The sequence below is a fragment of the Diabrotica undecimpunctata genome, chromosome 5 (genome assembly GCF_040954645.1).
Source record: "Diabrotica undecimpunctata isolate CICGRU chromosome 5, icDiaUnde3, whole genome shotgun sequence".
In the NCBI taxonomy this organism is placed as follows: Eukaryota; Metazoa; Arthropoda; class Insecta; order Coleoptera; family Chrysomelidae; genus Diabrotica; species Diabrotica undecimpunctata.
This window is the reverse complement of record NC_092807.1, coordinates 62,811,659-62,829,615: the sequence shown is the minus strand read 5'-3', so window position 1 is coordinate 62,829,615 and position 17,957 is coordinate 62,811,659. Positions and strand designations below refer to the sequence as shown.

The 17,957-nt window shown below is 35.6% G+C and overlaps 1 protein-coding gene across 2 annotated transcripts in view; it reads left to right on the top strand.

Annotated features, from left to right (window-relative positions):
• Positions 1-17,957, top strand: part of LOC140441348 (uncharacterized transporter YutK-like) — a 110,924-nt gene that overhangs the window by 59,316 nt on the left and 33,651 nt on the right. For both annotated transcript variants that reach the window (XM_072532011.1, XM_072532012.1), the window contains exon 5: positions 5,879-6,076. In XM_072532011.1, the coding sequence (XP_072388112.1) occupies positions 5,879-6,076 (198 nt within the window). The remainder of the gene's footprint in view (positions 1-5,878; positions 6,077-17,957) is intronic.

Sequence of the window (17,957 nt, the reverse complement as noted above, 5' to 3'; positions counted from 1 at the left end):
AACATCTAACTTATTTATATATTCTATCGACTCTGGAGTCACCATTAGGAAATCCTCTGACCTGCCTATATTTTGTAGAATTACACTCTTGGATGAGCCTGAACTTTTTTCTGATTAGGTGGTCAATATCCTCCCGGGGTCTCTCATTCCATGCACTAATTAACTCCTCCCGAAGTGCTCTCATAGTTTGAGGGAGATTCTTTAAATTAAGTCCCTGACCCATCATGCCCCACACGTGTTCAATTGGGGATAAATCCGGGGATCTTGTTGGCAAAAGATTCATTCCAGCCTGTTTTTTAAAAGTCCATTGTGTCCAGTTAATATTGCAAGGTGTGTCCTCGCGTTATCCTGCTGAAAAATTGGATGTTGGAGCGTCTGAAAGTATGGTGTGAGATGAGGTTCTAGAATTTCTTATACGTATCTCTGAGCTGTCATGTTCCCTCTAACGAAGATTAAAAATATAAAGAAGATACATAAAATATTAGTAGTTGCGAGCTCAGTTGTAACATTAGTGTCATTTTCTTTATATCCTTTGTTTGGTCTTCCTGACGTTGGAAATCACTTTAGTAAATTTTTCTCGATCCTTCGCAAAAAAACTTGGTGGATACTACTGATACCTGCATGACGTTTATTTTCTATCAAATCCGTTTCGCCCTTCTATCTTGACATTAATTATTAGTTGTAAGATACGATACTGGTTACCTCGAAGAATGTGATTTAGATTTTTAGAAAATTTTTAGATAAGGCGAAAAGCTCGGGTTCTTTGGAAAAAATATTCCCATGAAATATTTTTACATAATCACATTTTACACACATACATATACCTACCATATAATAAGGTTAAGAAGTCGCCCATGGAAAAAGTGGTGTCAATTTTATTTTAATAAAAATGCAAATTCCTGTAAATTAAAAAGTAATGGTAACGGAATGTATCCCTGCCTCACTCAGCTATTTATTTGCTACTCTGCTTCTAGTTTCTCAAAAGTATTGAGGAAACCAATTTGTGTACCATTTTGTGTACCAACTAGACCTTAGTTTTTTTGGGTTATTTCAATCAACTCTAATATTATACATATGTATAATACTGTGTTTTCATACAATGATATTATTGATTTTAAGGATTTGGTAGGAGAAATTAGCACAAATTATAACAAAAATATTGATTCTGACATCTTTTCATTCTCAGATATTAAAATAGTAAAAATTGTCAGAGATATCTTGAAATTGTCTTGAAATGAATTCAAGACTGTTAATATTTTCGCTGAATAAAATCAAAAGAAGCCAAAAATGCGCAAGAATAAAGACTACTTCACTACTACTGATTAAATTGCTGTAATAAAAAACTTGTCCGAAAAAAGGATTATGACAAACCGGTGGTTTGTCTACCAACAAGAAAGAGGATTTGATTTCTCTAGTTTCTGATATTTTAATAATCACTACCTATCACAGTTTTTACAAAGAGTTATTAATCAATAAAAACAATAAAGAGCTCCTAGTGTTGTTTTTAGCCACCAAGTTTGTTTACAGAGATAAAAGAGAATATAAATCCTAAGAAAACTCCAGGGTATGATCTCATAACAGGAAAACTATTAAAAACTCTACCAAGAAAAGATATAGTTAAGCTGAAACACATAATACATGCTTCTTTTAGATTGAGACAGACTCTGGAAAGTAGCCGAAGTCATTATGATCGCCAAACCAGGTAAACCTGCTAATGAAGTGACATCCTATCGACCAATATCACTCCTTCCAAACCATTTGAAAAAATTATATTGAAAAAATTAAAACCAATAATAAACAGAAAAAATCTTATACCAAATCATCAATTTGGTTTCAGAAATAAACAGTCCACTATAGATCAAGTTCACAGAATAACGAATATAATAGAAAAAAACATTAGAAGAAAAGAAAGTCTGCTCTACAATCTTCTTGGACGTAGCGCAGGCGTTTGATAAAGTCTGCCATGAGGAGTTAAACTATAAACTAAGAACGTTCATGCCTAAACAGTATTCAGAAATCTTTCAGGTCCGGTCCTGTATCTATTGTATACGTGTGACATTCCAGAGCTAGAATAAAACACTATTGCCGCCGTCGGGGATGATACAGCCATACTAGCGATAGAAGACACTAATGAAAAAGCGACTGATAAGTAGCAACTTAAATAAAATAGTAAATAAAAAAGTAAATAAAATACATACATGTACCAGAAAATGGCGAATAAAATTAAATGAAACTAAATCTGCACACGTTAATTTTACAAATAAAAAAATAGAAAATTTTCCAGTTAGAATAATTGATACACAAGTTCCTTATGCAACATCAGCAAAATACTTGGGCATTACCCTAGACGCCAGGCTGCGCTGGAAAGTCCATGTCAAAAAGAAGAGAGGGGAGCTTGATATTAGCTATAAGAAATTGTATTCGCCGATTGGAAAGATTCAACATAATAAATTATCCATTTACAAGCAAGTATTGAGACCAGTATGGGTATATGGGTGCCAACTCTGGGGCTAACCAAAGCTAGTAATCTACATATTATCCAGAGATTTCAAAACAAAGTACTGGGGAACATTGTTGATGCTCCTTGGTATATCCATAACAGAAACCTCCACCAGGACCTGGGTATGAAAACTGTGACCGAATTAATCAAGAGAACAGTAGCAGGTCACGAGCAGGGGCTGCTTAGTCATGTGAATGTCGAGCAATCCAGCTTCTTGACAACACTGAACTAAAGAGAAGACTCATAAGGACAAAATCATTTGAGTTAGTGTAACTGTGTAACAGTTTAGTGTAAAAAGCAGAGTATAGTGCTGCGATGTTATTGCATGTTAGTTGTAGTGCATTAGTTGATAGATAAAATAAGAGTAAGCCATGGGGTAAGCGCTTATATTTAAGTATTTGCAGTTTATTAAGTTAGGTCAGAAATTAACTGATAATTGGTCATTTGTGACCAGATACAAACACCGTACAGGTGTTATACAAAAAAAAAGTTTTTTTACCCACCCAATTAAATACAGACTATTTGTGTGAACACTTTACGTTTTAATACAACTATTAAACTACCGTCTACTTTTTATTTATCATTTCTATTTTTATGCTTTTACTCTCTAAATGGGAGATCAGAATGAGTGGATATTTCATAATAATGAAATAATTCTAGCAACAATACTGTTCTCTCAAATATTTCTTGTACCTCAGAGACTTTTAGGTTATCTAAGTTTAGTTTTTCTTGTTTTGGATATTTTTTTTTTTTTTTTTTTTTCTTTTACCTGTCGGCTGATTTTCCATCTAAACCGTGTCTGTACTAGCAGATGGTCTGAGTCACAGCTTGCGCCACGTCTGCTTTTTACATCTAATATACTCGTCGCCATTCTTTTTTCAGCCAGTATACGGTCTATTTGATTGATCGTATTTCCGTCAGGTGATATCCAGGTGCCTTTATGTATGTCACGATGTGGGAATCATGTCGAACTGATAATCATATTCTTTCCAGCTGCGAAATCTATTAGAAACTGGCCATTCTCATTTGTGTCTCTATGCAAACTATGTTTCCCTATTACCCCTATGTACTCTTCTTCTTTTCCGATCTTGGCGTTTGTGTCGCCTATCACCATTTTCATGTCGTTTCTTGGTATTGAGTCATAGATTCGTTCTAGATCTTGATAAAAGGCTACCTTAGTATCTTCTTCCTGTTCATTTGTGGGACAGTGTACATTTATAAGGGTTATGTTAAAGAAATGCGTTTTTATCCTAAGCTTGCAGATTCTTTCATTGGTGGCTTGAAAGTCTGTTATCAGGTGCTTTATTTTATTATCTACGATAAAGGCTACTCCTAATTCTTTATTTCCTTCATCTTTACCGCTATAGAGTATAGTGTGTGTTTTAGTGTCCCGGATACCTTTTCCCAACCATTTAGATTCTTGTACTGCAGTGATTTCTATTTTATATCTTTTTAGTTCGTGTAGAAGGATCCTCTGTGCTCCTGGTCTATTTAGCGTTCTGACATTCCATGTTCCCAGCATAAATTCCATATTCCGTTGCCAAAGTCGTCGTCTTGATATCCGTCTATTCCGAGGCCTATCTGAAAGTTTCGTAGTAGTACTTTTTTACAAGAATAGGTTACTGGCCTATCGCCCAACCCCCTTTTCGGAGGACCATTTCTCCCTTCCTTGTCAGCCCTGACCCTACTTTCCACTGGGGTTGGTTACCCAATCTCCGGTAAGGTTGCTCAGGTTTGCCGGGGTTCACCCGTGTGATTAAGCCACACTTCTTGGAGGTGAGGATAGGAATTGAGTAGGAGTGTCTAGAGGTGTTATCAGGAAGCAACACCTTGTATTGCGCATCACTACTCCTTAGAACCCCTTTATTTGAACCCCTTTGTTGAAAAATTCAACATTATCCATTCATAATAAATTATCCATTTACAAGCAAGTATTGAGACCAGTATGGGTATATGGGTGCCAACTCTAAGGCTAACCAAAGCTAGTAATCTACATATTATCCAGAGATTTCAAAACAAAGTACTGGGGAACATTGTTGATGCTCCTTGGTATATCCATAACAGAAACCTCAACCAGGACCTGGGTATGAAAACTGTGACCGAAGTAATCAAGAGAACAGCAGCAGGTCACGAGCAGGGGCTGCTTAGTCATGTGAATGTCTAGCAATCCAGCTTCTTGACAACACTGAACTAAAGATAAGGACAAAACCATTTGAGTTAGTGTAAATGTGTAACAGTTTAGTGTAAAAAGCAGAGTATAGTTCTGTAATGTTATTGCATGTTAGTTGTAGTGCATTAGTTGATAGATAAAATAAGAGTAAGCCATGGGGTAAGCCCTTAGATTTAAGTATTTGCTGTTTATTAAGTTAGGTCAGAAAATAACTGATAATTGGTCATGTGTAACCAGATAGCAGTATACAAACACCGTAGAGGTGTTACACAAAAAAAAGTTTTTTTACCAACCTAATTAAATACAGACTATTTGTGTGAACACAAATACAAATATTAAACTACCGTCTTCTTTTTATTTATTATTTCTATTTATGCTTTTACTCTCTAAATGGGAGATTAGAATGAGTGGATATTTCATAATAATGGAATAATTCTAGCAACAGTACTGGGACAATTTAAAAAATTTCCAATTAATTGCTAATTATTTACTCGAGTGCTACCAAACGATTACCAAAATGACCTGAAAAGCAATATTTGAAATCTACTGTAATAAAGAACATTGTTTTAGTAAAAAACGAATATAACCCAAAGCATACAATAGCTGTGCAAACGCCAAAAACTTGCAACTCGATTTTCTCGCAACTTGTTCTTTAGAGTTGTTTCTTTTGATATGGTTGAGAAAAATGTATAATACACAATCGCAACACATAAACACACGAAAATAATAATTTGATATCACCCTCAAAATTTTGAACTCAAAGCATGGCTATTTGCTTACAAGATCGAGGTCAATTAAAAACAAATCTAAAATATAATTTTTATTACCATCAATTGTGGTTTATCCCTATACAAATACAATATAACTTAAACATGTCACAAGAAAACAGTTTCAGAACCTCTTTAAATTTGTCTTTGACATTATTTTAAGTTTTCAACATATTAACTTATCTGATCTAATAAATGGCTAAATCCTAACTGATACCTTAATCAATACCTTAATTTTCATAATAATTTCTGGAACACTGGAGTGTTCTGATTTTTGAGAAAATATAAAATAGGTTATAATTATTATTTTTTAAATAATAGAAATAATTATAAATACAAAGTACAAATCTGAATACAAAGTATCGCTGAGCTTGATATACACTTAATAATTTTTCGACATTAATCAAAAAACTATATAATTTTAATTGTATTTTGTTGTAGGTTAAATGGAGAACGATATTTTGGGGTGTTATTTTACAATTTATTTTTGGACTTCTTACAATTAGATGGAATATAGGACGAAATATTTTAGAATGTATAGGAGCGAAAGTTGATACTCTTTTGAACTATGCCTTTAAAGCGGCTGAGTTTCCTTATGGCGAAGAACTGGTCAAAAATCAGCAACTATTTGCTTTTAGAGTGAGAATTTTTATTTGAAAAAGTATTGGGAGTAAAAACTGTAAATAATTTATTGCTCTTTATTCACATAGAATTTTTCTAAATAATCTTTAAAATATCTTCAATTTTTTTGTCATTTCTGAGTATGCAATTTTTCCTGTTTGATTTAAAAGCTTTGTATTATTATATAAAAGTTCATATGATTAGTCTCTCTTATACAAAATATATTATATTTATATGATATTATTTTTATCTGAATTTGTCTTGATTTATCGGTCTGGACTTAATAAAACACTTTTGTTGGTCGAACATTTTGACGAATTGTCACTATTAATAAACTATTTATTTTTTGTAACTTAAAAGAGATACTATTGGAATTTAAAAATTAAAGGTATAGAGAAACAGTAAATTCCTTAAAAACCAAAATACATATGGATTATGTCTGTCTGTACACCTCAAAATGTGAACTCTGCAAGTGTCTTAATAAATGTGTTTACAATTAGGTAATTAAATTATATTATAATTGGAGAGGCCTTTGATATTGTTTTAATATTGATAGGTTGGTTGTTTTATCGTATGTGATCTTGTGGTATAGAAGGAATGTTAGAGGGTTTATTAACTATTTGTCATTACGTTACATTTTAACACTGTGTTTATTTCTATAAATTAGGTTAGGACTGTTTATAATATCAGCCGTAATGTATAAACAATAACAATATCAACCTACGCTAACGGTTACAAAACAATTAGATGTTATTGTTTATCAACCAAAGATACTGTCTAGGCCACCAATACGTAGTTTCCTACTTTCAAGTCGGGTCAATGGATTAAATGTTAAACATATTTCTCTTTAGGTATATTAACAGTGAATTCTTTTTATTATAATTTAAGAATATTATCCGTTTTAATACTTAGGGGTTAAACCCTACTACATCTACCCCTTTTAAAAGAAAAAATTACAATTATGAGATTAGAAGAAACCCCTTCCCCCTGTAACGTGATAAAAATTAGTTTCGTAGATACAAATTTTTTTCTAAAACTAACTTTACAAAAACTAATAATAATAACAAATAATAATACTAATAATAATAATAATAACCTGTGGGAGTTTTTTGTCAGTTCTTCTATCAGGCGCGGCCCCCTGCGAATGGGGGATGCTCTCTGGGTATTCTTAGAACCGATACCCAGAGGGTAGCAGGGATACCTGCCGTGGAACAAAAACTGACACCTGGCAGTAAGTATAAAATGCACACCCATGAAAATGGAGTTTAATAATTTATGTTTAGGGTCGCTGCCTGGGGATCGCCAGGGCACGTCTGGAGCCGGCCCTGGACGTGACAGCATGCGGGACGTTGGTGGCAGGGTGTTGAGGAGGCGGGCCCCTGTCATACAATCAGCTACAGCCCAACAACAAGAAGAACCACAAATGAGCCAAACAACAACACGAGCTCCACTCGCTGAAGGTGCTGCGCTGGAACATCAGCCGGCGCTCACTCAAGCGGGACGACCGAGGCAGCGCATAAAATGGACTGTCTATTAATGAAAACATTTTGCGTTTCTATTACAAGGTGACGAACCTCGGTCGAGAAACGATCGGCTATCGACAACAACTGTATGCCGAATTTTGCAGGGAGTATCCAGAGATTCAAGTATCTGAACAGCGAATAGCAGATCAATACCGGGTAATTATAAGAAACAATCTTATCCCAGAGGCTAGACGCGATACCATCAGAAGCGAAGTCGAACGGGAGATTCATAACCAAGAGCTAGTTGTAGATCAAGTCCATAATCAAATCCCTAATGAGCAGATTCTTGGGCCCATCATACAAGAAACTCAACCTGTTAATACGCAGAAGGACAACAACGAGTTGCACGATAGCCTGGTAAGCGAAATGACACGTGCCGTACAAGAGTTTAATGGTACAAACCCACTTAGCAGACCACCGCTACCAAAAATAAACTCTTGTAAGAAACTAGGTGCGCTGTTACAAATTATGAACACTGAAGTCCTACCCAATTATATCGTGGAAGCCCATACATTAGAATCTTTGCATATGCTGATTTATTGTGCAGGAACAGCAATTGCTAATGTTATGGGCATTAAGATCAGAACACGACGGGGAACTAATATCGAAAGGACTGAAAACAGAATTGCACCCTGGGAAAAAAGACTGCTGAGTAAAATTGAATTATTGCGCAGGGATATTGGACAAATTACAGAATACATCCGAGGAGTAAGAAGTCGAAAAGTAATTAAAAAAACAACTGAAGAAATAATTGTGAACACTCCAAGACACTCACAACATGATCCAGAAAACAACACAGCTCAACACTGCCTAGACACATTAAAACAAAAACTCTCCGTTTATTCAGGTCGCCTAAGGAGATACAAAGTTAGTAACAACCGTAAATGCGACAATGTACTTTTTGAGAATGCAGAGAAGGCTTTCTATAGAAAACTAAATTCCACTGTAGATAATGTAAATAAATCCTACCCAAGCCAAGAAGAAATTCATGAGTTTAGGGGAAACCAACTTTCGACGCCATCTACTCATAACAACAATGCTGGATGGATTGAAGACACGACGAACAACTGTCAACACTACAGGAATATTCCTTATGAGCCTTTCACCACTGAAGAAGTCTCGAACATTATCAAAGAGCTTCATAACTGGAAATCTCCTGGACCAGACGGAGTTCAAAACTTCTGGCTAAAGAAGTTTTGGAGTGTTCATGAGCTTTTAACAGCATTTATTAATAATATTATTTCTAATTCACAGGAAATACCATCATTTCTTACTCAGGGAACCACTTATCTAATACAGAAGGATCAAAGTAACACCCAAGATCCAGCAAAGTACCGCCCAATTACTTGTCTTCCAACTTTGTACAAATTAGTCACATCCTGTGTGGCCCGGCGTATCTACCAACATTGTGCTCTGAACAATATCATAGAGCCTCAACAGAAAGGATGCACTAAGGGTTCCATGCGCTGCAAAGAACAACTTATTATCGACTCAGTCATTTCTAACCAGGCATACACCAAAAAAAGAAACCTTTTTACTGCCTTCATTGACTACAAGAAGGCTTTTGATTCAGTGCCGCATGAATGGTTTATAGATATATTGAACATATATAAAGTCGATGATAATCTCGTGACCTTTTTGAAGTATATAATGGCAGAGTGGAAGACTAAAATTCACCTTCAAATACTGGGTGAAATTAATATCGAAACTGAAGATATCCCTATTAACCGATGGCTTTTCCAGGGGGAATCGTTGAGTCCACTTTGGTTTTACCTAGCAATGAACCCACTATCTCAGCTGCTGAACTCTATTGACTCAGGTTTTAGCATCAAAAATAACAACACTGTTGTAACGAAGCTTAATCATCTGTTGTATATGGATGATTTAAAATTAATGGCTTCCACTCGAAACCACTTAGATCAGATGCTAAAAACTAGAAAATTTCTCAAATGATATCAGTATGAATTTTGGAATAGACAAGTGCCGTATACTAAATATAGTCAGAGGAAAGGTTCAGCCCGAAGTTTTCGATATGCAAGATGGCCAAAACATCGAGGCAATGGGTGAAAATGATATGCACAAATATCTCGGAGTAAAACAAGCGCGGAAAATTGACCATAAACAAATGAAAACTGAACTAACTTCGGAGTTCGTGCGAAGAGTAAGACAACTAAATCGGTCATATCTTAATAGTAAAAATTTGTTTAAGGCATTAAATACGTACGCCTGTTCCGCGCTGAGCTACTCATTTGGTATTATAAAGTGGTCAAAAACGGATATAGAGGGTCTTCAGCGGAAAGTAAGAACACTTCTCACAAAGGCGCAAAAACATCATCCACGCAGTGCAGTAGAGAGAACAACATTACCGCGGTATCAAGGGGGAAGAGGACTTATGGATATAGGTGAGCAATTGGATAAACAAATTGCTAATTTAAGAACTTATTTTCAGGTACAGGCTGAGACATCTACTTTACATCGAGCAATTTGCACAGTAGATGATACGACGCCGCTTAAACTGAGGGAACAAGAAATGCGCATAAACCACCTGACTAAGCAAGACAAAATGCGCACCTGGATGAGTAAACCTCTGCATGGGCGACATCTAAATGAGATCAGCCAAGAATATGTCGACAATACAGCGTCGAACTATTGGTTGACATCAGGAAAGATGTTTCCCGAGACTGAGGGTTTCCTACTTGCCATTCAGGATCAGGTTATTCCAACTAAAAATTACCTGAAATATATTGTTCAAGATCCTCAAGTCCAAAATGACAAATGCCGATATGGATGCCAAGCCCAAGAAACCATCCAACATCTTACCGGTGGCTGCCAGGCATTTGTCGGTACTGATTATAAAGAACGTCATGACTCAGTAGGAAAGATTATCCACCAAGAACTAGCTGACAAACTGGGACTTCTCCAAACCGACCATCTTCCTTATTATCAATACATCCCTGATAGAATGCTTGAAAATGACAAGTACAAGCTATACTGGGACCGCACTGTGCTTACAGACCAACCAGTGGCCCATAATTGACCCGATCTCATACTAGTTAATAAAATTACTAGGCAAACAACACTTTACCAATACACTTTACACCAATAATTTACGTGTTAAATACAACGAAAAGATCGCCAAGTACAGAGATCTAGAAATACAAATCAGGAGACAATGGAGAATGGAAAGTACCCAGACGATACCTATTATTCTTTCTACCACTGGAGTCATCCCGAAAAGCCTCCTAGAAAACATAAAAAAGTTGGGTCTAAATGAACATCTATATAAGATTATCCAGAAAGCTGTGTTACTTTCGACGTCCAGATGCGTACGAAAATTTTTGGGAGATACACCGACATACCAAGTCACCTAGGACTCGATAACATGGAAAGAGTCCCACCAGAGCTCAATCCTTTTGATACCGTAGGTATCTGGGATGAGTGAATTTTCCTCTTAGAGGGAGTGTGAGCCCTCTAAGGGGCTGGATAATAATAAAAACAGTGCATAATTTTATGCACTGTGATTTTTTTTTTCTTTTTTTTGAGTCTGTTTTTAACTACACGTAAGTTCACTTATATGAATACAGCCTATCCTTAGGTTTCCTTTAATTTACGTGTTTTAACTCTACTGTACAATTTACCTTGCCCAACTCAGTTATTTTAAATGGACAATGGACCATTATATAAAGCTTCAAATTTAGTGTTCTCTTCGTTTTCTACCACCTTGAATTTTTAAGGTGCTGCTACCTGCTGGCTCTCCTCATGCCTATTTATTTTTTGGTGTTTTAGAATTTTGAGTGCCCTGGTATGCGCAAACTGAAGTTTATATTTCAGCTCGTTGTAGTATGGACGACTGGATTTTGGTGGTAAGGTTTTAGGATAAATTTGCCGCTCGTCCGTACACTAACTTGAAAGATGTATACCCATGGTATGAATTGAGTGTTCAATTCCAATTGAACACTCAATTCATACCATGGGTACTTCCAATTGATTGTGGGTGATATGCTGTTGAGAAGTTATGTCTGATGTGCATTTGTGTCAAATTGGACATTATTTCGTTTTTATATTCCGCACCTTGATCCGTTCTTATTTGTTTCTTTGCCCGTAGGTAGGTAGGTAGTTTTCAAAGACAAAAAAAAATTTATTTCAAAATTATAAATACCTACTGTTACACTTCTTGAAAATTAACTTTATTCATCACCAACAATATGACAATACCATATAACTAACTGACAACTATATAATAATTTTTTGAAGTTTCAAACTTCACTATCTTTTTCGTCAATGGACTTTTCCTATGTGGGATAAATCTTTCGTAACACTGCTTCCTCTTTTATAGTTATTCGTCTCGAATAACTGGACTATCGGGAATCGATTGAAGCCAACGAGGTGGATCAGTTCCATGGTCTCTCGATATGAACTACCTTGGGTTTACTTCTAGCGGAAAACTGGATGCGATAGATTAGAACATTTATTTTCTGCAGGACGGTGTATGGGCCTTCCCAGTTTCGTTGAAGTTTCGGACAAAGTCCTTTCTTACGTGTGGGATTGTATAACCATACTGGGTCACCTCTTGCGAAAGTTGTACCAGTAGCATGTATGTCGAGCCTGGCCTTGGCTTTATCACTTTGAAGCTTCAAACTTTTACGAGCAAATTCGTAGACTTTTTCTAATTTTTCTTTCAAATTTTCAATGTAGGTCGGGAATGAACGTTCTTCTTCGCAGGGGGGCAATCTTCCGAAAATAAGATCTTGAGGAAGCTTCATTTCTCTTCCGGTGATCATCATTGATGAAGAATAACCAGTTGCTTCATGTTCGGAACTTCTATAGGCTAACAGGAATAGAGGAATTAAACTATCCCAATCTTTTTGATTATCAGAGACAAACATTGAAAGATATTGACAAACAGTTCTATTATGTCTTTCGACCATTCCGTCTGATTGAGGATGAAGTGGCGTAGTGCGAGTTTTCTTAATACCCAAGATTTTCATTAATTCTTGCCATAATTCTGATTCAAAATTTCGTCCTTGATCAGAATGTAACTCTAAAGGAACTCCATGTCTTGATACGACGTGTGTTATAAATGCTTCTGCTACTGTAGTCGCTTCTTGATTAGGAAGGGGTACAATTTCAGGCCATTTTGAAAAATAATCCATTGCTACCATTAAGTACTTGTTCCCTCTCTCTGTCATCGGAAGTGGACCAAGAATATCCACTGCAAGTCGTTCAAAAGGCTCTCCGGAAAGATATTGTGCCATTTTACCACGACTTCTTGTTCTAGGATCTTTTTTACCATTACATAAATCGCATTTCCTACACCAATCTTCTACATCTCGGCGACAATTGATCCAGTAAAATCTGTTTCGAACTCTGGCCAGTGTTCTTTTGACTCCAAAATGTCCTCCAGAAAGGCTGCTATGAAGTTCTTGCAACACACTTTTAATGTGTGATTTCGGCAGTACCACTTGTTGAACTATACGTACTCCATCGGGACTTTCCCACTTCCGATATAATAGACCATTGGAAAGATACAGAGATTCCCATTGAGCCCAGTACGCTTTTATAGTTCCACTGTATTTGATTATTTCCTGCCAAATAGGTCTTACTCCATTTTTAAGCCATTTTCGTATGACTTTTAAGTCATTATCTTTCTTTTGACTCTTTTTAAGGTTTTCCAGGGAAGTCTGATCATTATCTTCTTCTTGTATAACCGTGGTACCTGGAGACTTACTTCTTCGGTTTTGTTCTCTTTATCTTCAAGTCTTTTACAGTACTGGCATTGTCGTTCCAAACAGGGTCGCCTAGAAAGAATATCGGCATTGTTATGGAGACGCCCTTTTCTATGTACTACGTCGAAGTTATACTGTTGGAGTCTCTCTAACCACCGAGCCACTTGTCCCTCTGGCTTCTTAAAATTCATTAGCCACTGTAAAGCGCTATGGTCAGTTCTAACTATAAAATTTCTGTTATAAAGAAAAGTATGAAAATGTTCTAGGGCTTTTATAATAGCTAGGAGCTCTTTTCTGGTAACACAATAATTCTTTTTAGCCTTTCCCATTGTTTTACTAAAATATGCAATAACTTTTTCTTCGCCTTCCTGTTCTTGTGATAATACTGCGCCAATACCATGCTGAGATGCGTCACAATCCAACAGAAATTTACCATCTTCTCGTGGATATGCTAGAATTGGTGCTGTTGTAAGTCGTTTTTTTAAATCTATGAAAGCATTTTGACAATCCGGTGTCCAGTCAAATTCAATGTTGTTTTTGGTTAGTCGATAAAGGGGCTTAGCTATGCGGCCAAAATCTTTAATAAATTTTCGGTAATATGAACAGAGTCCAGAAAACTTCTAATTTCCTTTTTATTTCCTGGTTTAGGCCAATCTTTAATAACTGAAATCTTGTCTGGATCAGTTTTAATTCCTTCTACTGAAACGATATGTCCTAAATAGTATGCCTCTCTTTGAAATAGTGAACATTTCTTATAATTTAACTTTAAATTAGCATTTCTCAATCTATCAAATACCTCGCTTAAGTTTTTCAGATGTTCGTCAAACGTTTTGGACATAATCATTATATCATCAAGATATACTAGACACGTTTTCCAGGTAAGTCCTCTTAAAACCATCTCCATTAAACGTTCAAACGTAGCTGGAGCATTACACAGACCAAATGGTAGAACCTGAAACCTGTAGAAACCACGGCCAGTTGAAAAAGCAGTTTTGTCTCGATCATCAGGATGTACTTCTACTTGCCAGTAGCCACTTTTTAAATCTAGGGTAGAAAACCATTTAGCACCTGATAGAGTGTTTAGTGTATCATCTATTCGTGGCAACGGATAACTATCTTTTTGTGTAACCTGGTTTAATCTTCTGTAGTCTACACAAAAGCGAGTAGATCCATCTTTCTTAGTTACTAAGACTACTGGTGAACACCAGGGGCCCGAAGCTTCTTCGATAATATCAGCATTTATCATGTCTTGTATTATGTTTTCAACTTCTTTTTGTCTAGCAAATAACAATCTCCGTGGCGCTTGACGAATTGGTCTTGCATCTCCAGTATAAATTCTATGTTGAACTAAACTAGTACGCCCTGTAGATTTCTCGGATTCAAAAATGTCGTAGTTTTCATTAATAAATTCGTTAATTTTGTTTAATTCTTTAGTTGTTAAGTGATCAACATTTTTGATTAGTTGTTTCACTAGGCTAGCGTCAACTGGGTTACTGGAAGCTGTATTCTTTTTTAAATATTTTTCGCACTTGCTTATTTTTTCTATTGGTGTATAGAATGCTATTTGTTGTTCTTTCTTCAATTTAAAAAGCTTTTTAGACAAATTAGCAACCCTTACTGGAATCATCTCATCTACATTAATAAGGCATCTGGCTATCAAAATTCCATCACTAACTAGTTCATCGCTTTCCACAACGCCGAAATGTAGACCTTCAGGTTTTTGACTCAGTCTCGCCAGGATGATACTTTCAGAATTTTGAGGAATTTCGGTATCCTCGCTTACTATAACTCTTACTTGAGGTACCGATTCTTCCAAATTTAGGACAATTTCTTCATTTTCAATTAACAAAATTTTATTTTGAAGATCTATGATAAATTTGTTCTGCATAATATCCATCCCAAGAACGCATTCGTCTTTAATATCGGCTACAAGGAAAATGTGTTTTATCAAGGTGTTACCAATCTGTATGGTTGCCGTTATCTCTCCATGAATTGGAATAGTGTGGCCTGAAGCTGTTTCAAGAACTAAGTTTGTTTTAGTGGGTTGTAGTTTCTCATTCAGAAATCCGGTTCGAATAAAGGATCTGGTTGCACCGGTATCAATAATAAAGGTGCATTTTTGATTCTCAACGTAGCCCTTAAGTAATAAATTCTGTTCATTTTTATGTAAAGTATAAGTGGGAATTTGGGGGCTTTTATTAGATACAGTCGACGCCCGCCCCTTAGTGTCGACTTTTATTCGTTTCCCTGGCTATTGTTTGCGTATCTGTGGTCAGTTGTGGGAGATCGATTTCTTAGAGACCTATCTCTACTAGTATTTCTAATAGGACTATGTGATGGGCTTCTGGATGTCGATCTAGGCGACCTTCTAGCCTCATTCTTTGGATGTTCTCGCCTTGTTTGGGATCGGCTTCTGCAATTGTTTTGAAAATGTCCTATTCTCCCGCAATTAAAACATCTTCTATTTTCATTTCGAGGTTTTTGTTGAAGATTTTGCAGTATGTTTAAAATTTGGGATAAAATAGGTTGTTGGTTATCTGCGGTTATGATTTCTTCATTTTCTTGAAATCTTATTTCTCTTAATTTTGGGCGAGATTTGGAAATGCTTTTTGCAGCTTCATACTCCTGGGCTGAGACTAGTGCTCCATTTAGCGATTTGTGATGTTGTAATCGTAGAGCTTGTTGCATTTCAACATCCTGTAGTCCATCTATGAATGCCTGTATTCCAATTTGTTCCAGAAAATCTTTAGGTGCCTGGGGGTATGTAATGTGCAATAGTCTTTTAATGTCGGCTTCAAATTCTTGCAGGCTTTCGTTATGTTTTTAATATCGAATTTTTAGCTGACTTTGGAAAACCTGCTTTAGATGCTGTTGGCCATATTTTAATAAGATATGTCTCTAAAGCTTCAACGGGTGCATCTTGGAGAAGGAATTGCAAAACGGTTGCTGCCTGTCCTCGAAGCGACACCACCAAAGAAGCTGCCATTTCTTTTTCATTCCAGCCATTTGCTCTAGCTGCAGCTTCAAATTGAAAACGATAAGTTTCCCATGCTGTCTGACCATCGAATGTGGGTGGTTTTAAAAATTTACTAGTTCTAATTGTACCTGGTTCAATTATGGAAGGTGATGAAGCTGTTTGTTTAGATTCGACGTTAGTTACTGAAACATTAGATAAAGAAGCTTGTGTATTAATTTTTTTTTCTAACTCAACTATTTGTATTTGTAAATTAGATTTCAAATTATTTTGTTGTTCTATTTTATTTTCAAAATTGTTTTGTTTTTCTTCTAACTTATCTATTCTACTAGTGATTTGACTTATCTCTAACTGAAAATTTTCGTGAATTTTGGATAAACCATCTATGATTTCTACCTCTATTTTGCATTTTCATCCTTTTTCATTTTTAAAAACCATGCAAGGGGTCCGGACGTATCCATTTCTTTGTCAAACTCAGTGGATCTTGTATTTACCCTTAACAACTGCTAAATATTTCTTTATCCCACCGCTGTCACCAATGTTACACTTCTTGAAAATTAACTTTATTCGTCACCAACAATATGACAATACCATATAACTAACTGACAACTATATAATAATTTTTTGACGTTTCAAACTTCACTATCTTTTTCGTCAATGGACTTTTCCTATGTGGGATAAATCATTCGTAACACTACTTTATTGATTTTTTAGATACTAAAACTACTGAACTGTTGTATTCAGATGTTGATGGTTCGATAATACCTTAATTTAACAGTTTTCGTACCTGAGTATTTACTTCTGACGTTTGTGCGTGAGGGGTGCAGTAGTTTTTAATGTATATTGGGGTGGAATCTCCCACCCGTAGTTTCTGTTCATAAAAATTTTTTTGTGTCCATAATTTTTCAAAATTTTTTCCTTCCAATTTTTCACATCATTTGTTACCGTGTATACGTTGAATAAGTTCAAGTAAGTCCAATATTTTGATGTTATTTTTATTGACATTATACGCTCTTATAGTTCGTATTCATAATTTTGATGCAAGACTTTTTCCCAGAAATGATTAATCTTGCTATAAAAACTCCATGTATAATTTTCTGTTGTTCTACGACTCTCATTTAATTCTCTTAACCATTCGATTAATATATAAACTTCAAACCTCTGTGAATTCACTATAGTGTCAGCACTGACGTTGTCAAAAATGTTAAAGGCATTTTTCACGTTTAACTTTAAGTTAAAGTAGTCTAACAATCATTGATATTTGGTTATGAAGTCTCTACCAATTATGCTACCAGCTATGTCTTGAAATATTTCCGTGGATGTCTAGCAAAGTGTCTACTCTACCTAGTGTTTGCAATTCCCTGGGTAACTCCCTTAATTTTGACTATTGGGCTGGCATATCCTGCTTGATGTGTATGTCTGGATATATTTCTACAATGTTTAAGAGTGTTTGGTCAATATTTCAAATAAAGTAGTTGTCCTCTTCTGGAAATCGTAGAAGAGTATTTTACAAGATATTAAAGAGTTATTGAAATCGTAAGATGATAATCGCCTTTATTACAGGATCTTTTAATAAAGGACAAAACACCGCATGTCTAATAGAGAGTTATTGATATTTGTACCTATAATATAAATAACCTATAAATAAATATTTATTCCTTATCTTATATAGTTAA